At 44.9% G+C, this 3,743-nt stretch overlaps 1 protein-coding gene across 1 annotated transcript; it reads right to left on the minus strand.

Annotated features, from left to right (window-relative positions):
- Positions 1-809: 809 nt before the first annotated feature.
- On the minus strand, positions 810-3,448 carry LOC115226983 (uncharacterized protein DDB_G0283357-like). The gene is given in 2 exon segments (XM_029797936.2): positions 810-1,792; positions 1,795-3,448. Coding segments are annotated over 2 exon segments (2,370 nt in total). The 5' UTR covers positions 3,337-3,448; the 3' UTR covers positions 810-964.
- Positions 3,449-3,743: the final 295 nt, after the last annotated feature.

Here is a 3,743-nt window from a genome sequence, read left to right on the forward strand (position 1 = left end):
TTCAGTTTTCAATTCATAATCATTTCCTTTACGTTCCTTTTAATTAATTTTAAATGTACAAATGATTATTAATTATTAATTATTATTATTTTAATTCCACTTTCTGGGGTTTCGTTCATCGTCTTTTATTCAACCCCAAGAAATTTCATCTCTTATGAATCATTAGAATTATTGTTGTTGTTGTTGTTCTTCTTCTTCCTTGTCGCAGCGTTTTTTTCATTTTTCATCGTTATTTATTTGTTTTGATTGTTTTATAAAACTTTTCCACGTTTCTTTTTCTTGGTTTCACCTTGTGTTGTCTTCTCTCCAGAATTTGAATAACTTTCTTCGTCTGCCTTCACGTTCTTCCGTTTGTCCGTCCAGCCTTCCTTCCACCCATACAATACATACACACATGCATGCACACACACACACACACACACATATATATGTGTATACATACATCCGTATGTATGTATGTATGTAATATGTACGTATATATATATATATATATATATATATATATATATAATATATATATATACATATATATATATATATATATATATATATATATTATATATATATATATATATATATAGGTATGTATGTATATATTCAAGATTAATCAGCCGAAATTGCGAAGATGATCCGGTTCTTGACTGATGATTGAGGGCTTCGAATGTCCCGTCCGTATTTTTTATGTCGTCTTCTAAATGTTTCACGTTCTTGTCCCGTTTGTATATATATTTTTTTACTTTTACATATATATATAATACATATAATATATATATATTATATATATGTATATATATATATATATACGCACAAATATAGTTATATACATGTGTGTATATATGTGTGTATCTGCGCGCGCGTATGTATATAATGGAGGAAGAAAGGCTCTGCACCGTTATGTAGGGGGCGCTGCTGCTGCTGCTGCTGCTGTTGCTGCTGCTCGTGTGAAACCGGATGTGTGTGTTGCTCAGTGAACATAGCCGTTCGCCATTTGGTATTGCTGTGCATCGACAATGACACTCGTATAACCTGCCTGGGGAATCATAGGATAGGGGCGTTGCGGCTGAATGGGCGCCGACTGGTATATGCCAGCCTGAGCGTAGCCGTCGTAGCCGCAGGCGGCTTTCAGGCAAGTGGTGTAGGCGTCCTGTTCGGCGGCAGCGGCCGCGGCAGCAGCCGCCGCCGCCGCCGCTGCCAACGACTTCTCTTGCAGCGAACGCATGTCCAACAGTTTGTGCGCGTTCACCGACGTTGCCGACGTCACCGACGTTGCTGCTGTTGTTGGCGATGCTGTCGCCGACGTAAGGACGCCGCCGCCGCCGTTCGGCGTCAGGTTTGGGGCGATGACGCCGCCGTCGGACAGCACCGTTGACACCGTCGGCTGGGCCGTGGCGTCACCAACGCCAACGACCACCGTCCCAGCCGCCGCCGCCGCCGCTGCGGCAGTAGCAGCAGCTGACCTTTTCAGTTCCTCGTGGTGATGATGATGGTGGTGTTGCTGTTGTTGTTGTTGTTGTTGATGGTGGTGTTGCTGCTGCTGCTGCTGGTGATGTTGTTGGTGCTGCTGTTGTTGTTGGTGTTGTTGCTGTTGCTGTTGGTGGTGGTGGTGGTGTAGCGTGGTGTTGTTGGTCATCGATGGATGCGATTTAAGGTAGACATGCTGGGACATGTCGTAGTCACCCACGGCCACCACCGAAGAGGAAGAGGTGGAGGAAGAAGACGAGGAGGAAGAAGAAGAGGAAGAAGAAGAAGACGATGATGATGATAGTGACAATGATAATGTTGCTGACTCTAATGCGGATGAAGAGGACGCCGATGAAGAGGCTGGGGTTGTCGAGTTGTGATTAGTACTGTTAGTAGTATTAGTATTGTTGTTGCTGTTGTTGTTGTTGTGTTGTTGCTAATTATAATATTATGATTACTCGTGCTGTGGTTAGAGATGTTGTTGTTGGTGTTAGTGTTGTTGTTGTTGTTGTTGCTGTTTTGTAAGTGTGTGTGCTGTTGTCTGTGTTGGTGGTGTTGTTGGTGTTGTGCTTGGTGATGGTGGTGTGAGTGGAGCTGCTGTTGCTGCTGTTGCTGCTGATGATGATGTGATTGCTGCTGCTGCTGCTGCTGGTGATGGTGGTGTTGCTGCTGCTGCTGGTTATTATTGTGGTGTTGGTGGTGCTGCTGTTGGCTGTGAGGGTTGCTATTATGGTGCGTGTGGCTGTTTGCCGTACTGCTGCTGCCCCCTGTATTGCCATTGCTGCTACCAACACTATTCCTGCCGCTAGTCGTATTATTGGCGCTGTTGTTGCCACCACCACTTCTCGGATCTTTACCCACGTGGTACGTTTGATTCGACTGTCTGCGCATGATCACAGACTGGTGAACCGAGTCCCGCTGGGTGGAAGAGATATTAGGGTTCAGCTGGGCGTTGGCTGAATGCTGTGGGTCCGTGGGCTGCGGTTTGTAGCTTTCTTCCTTCACTAAATGGGAAGCATCCAACAGCGTTTCGTACTTAGAACTTCCGGTTCCGTTAATGGAAGCAGAAACAGAAGAAGAAGAAGAGGAGGAAGAAGAAACAACAGCGGGAACGACAATGGCGCTAGTTGTTCCGTTGCTGTTGCCAGCTGCTGTAGAGAGTCGGTCAGTCGGTCTGTGAGAATGAAGGGACGTGTGGCGTTTGTCGAATTCTTCGTTTACGACGTCGACTTCAGAGGCAGAAGATTCAGACCGGTTGCTATACGGAGCCGTGTAGCTATTGCTGCCTGTCATGTTGCTAGGTGCGTTGTAGCTAGAAGATGCAGCGTCTTGAGAGCTGTTTCCCGAACAGGCACCAGTCGTCCGATAGTCATACTGTTGAAGAGCTGAAGACGATTGCGAACTGTCCGTCTGACGGTAGTTCTCGCGCCCAGCTTCATTCTCACCGAGTCCCAACCGTAGAGTTGGGGTTGGATTAGCTTCAAGAATTGGCTGAGTGGAACCCACAAACCCCTGATAGTTTGAAGTATCCCGGTTAGAATAATAACGTTCTTCGTAAGTCCTGTAAGGGCTAGGGTCGTCGAAATATCTTTGGTGGGCTTGGTACGGATAGACGCATGCGCTGTCCCTGTACATGCCCATGCTTGCCGGGTGAGAATAGGGTGACGTATAGAGGCTGTTGTAGCGATCCATGCTTTCGTGCGGGTGTTGGTACATGACGCTTTGGTAACCCTGCACTGGCATCGACATGTCTGGGATATAGTCATAAGTGGTGGTCTGTCTTTCTGAGTAGTCATTGCTGTAGTCAGAGCCATCGGACAAATGGGGGTAGGGTGATCGACGAGCCTTGATTCGATTACTTCGAACTTTGGCCATGCGGGGGGTGCTACGTTCACTTGTGGAAGCGTAGTTTGAGTTGGTGTGGGTTAGCGTTTGTTCCAACTGGATCGGGACATCTTTATTCTTTATGTCACTGAAAAATAGGAACGGAAGAAAAAAGTATTAATAATAATAATAATAATAATAATAATAATAATAATAATAATAATAATAATAATATTAATAATAATAATAACAATTTCTCAAACTTAAAGTTGGTGCCCCTATAATGCTCATTAGAAATTTGGTTCCCCCAAAACAATGCAATGGCACACGTTTGATCGTTAAGTCCTTATCTCCCACCGTAATCTTATATCAATATTTGCCCGAATAATCATCATAATTCAGTGCAATCATTAACAGTACTTTCAAGCAAATCAGCCCCGAGCATCGCCGGGCAATTC

Source organism: Octopus sinensis, unplaced genomic scaffold (assembly GCF_006345805.1).
Source record: "Octopus sinensis unplaced genomic scaffold, ASM634580v1 Contig00939, whole genome shotgun sequence".
Lineage (NCBI taxonomy): Eukaryota > Metazoa > Mollusca > Cephalopoda > Octopoda > Octopodidae > Octopus > Octopus sinensis.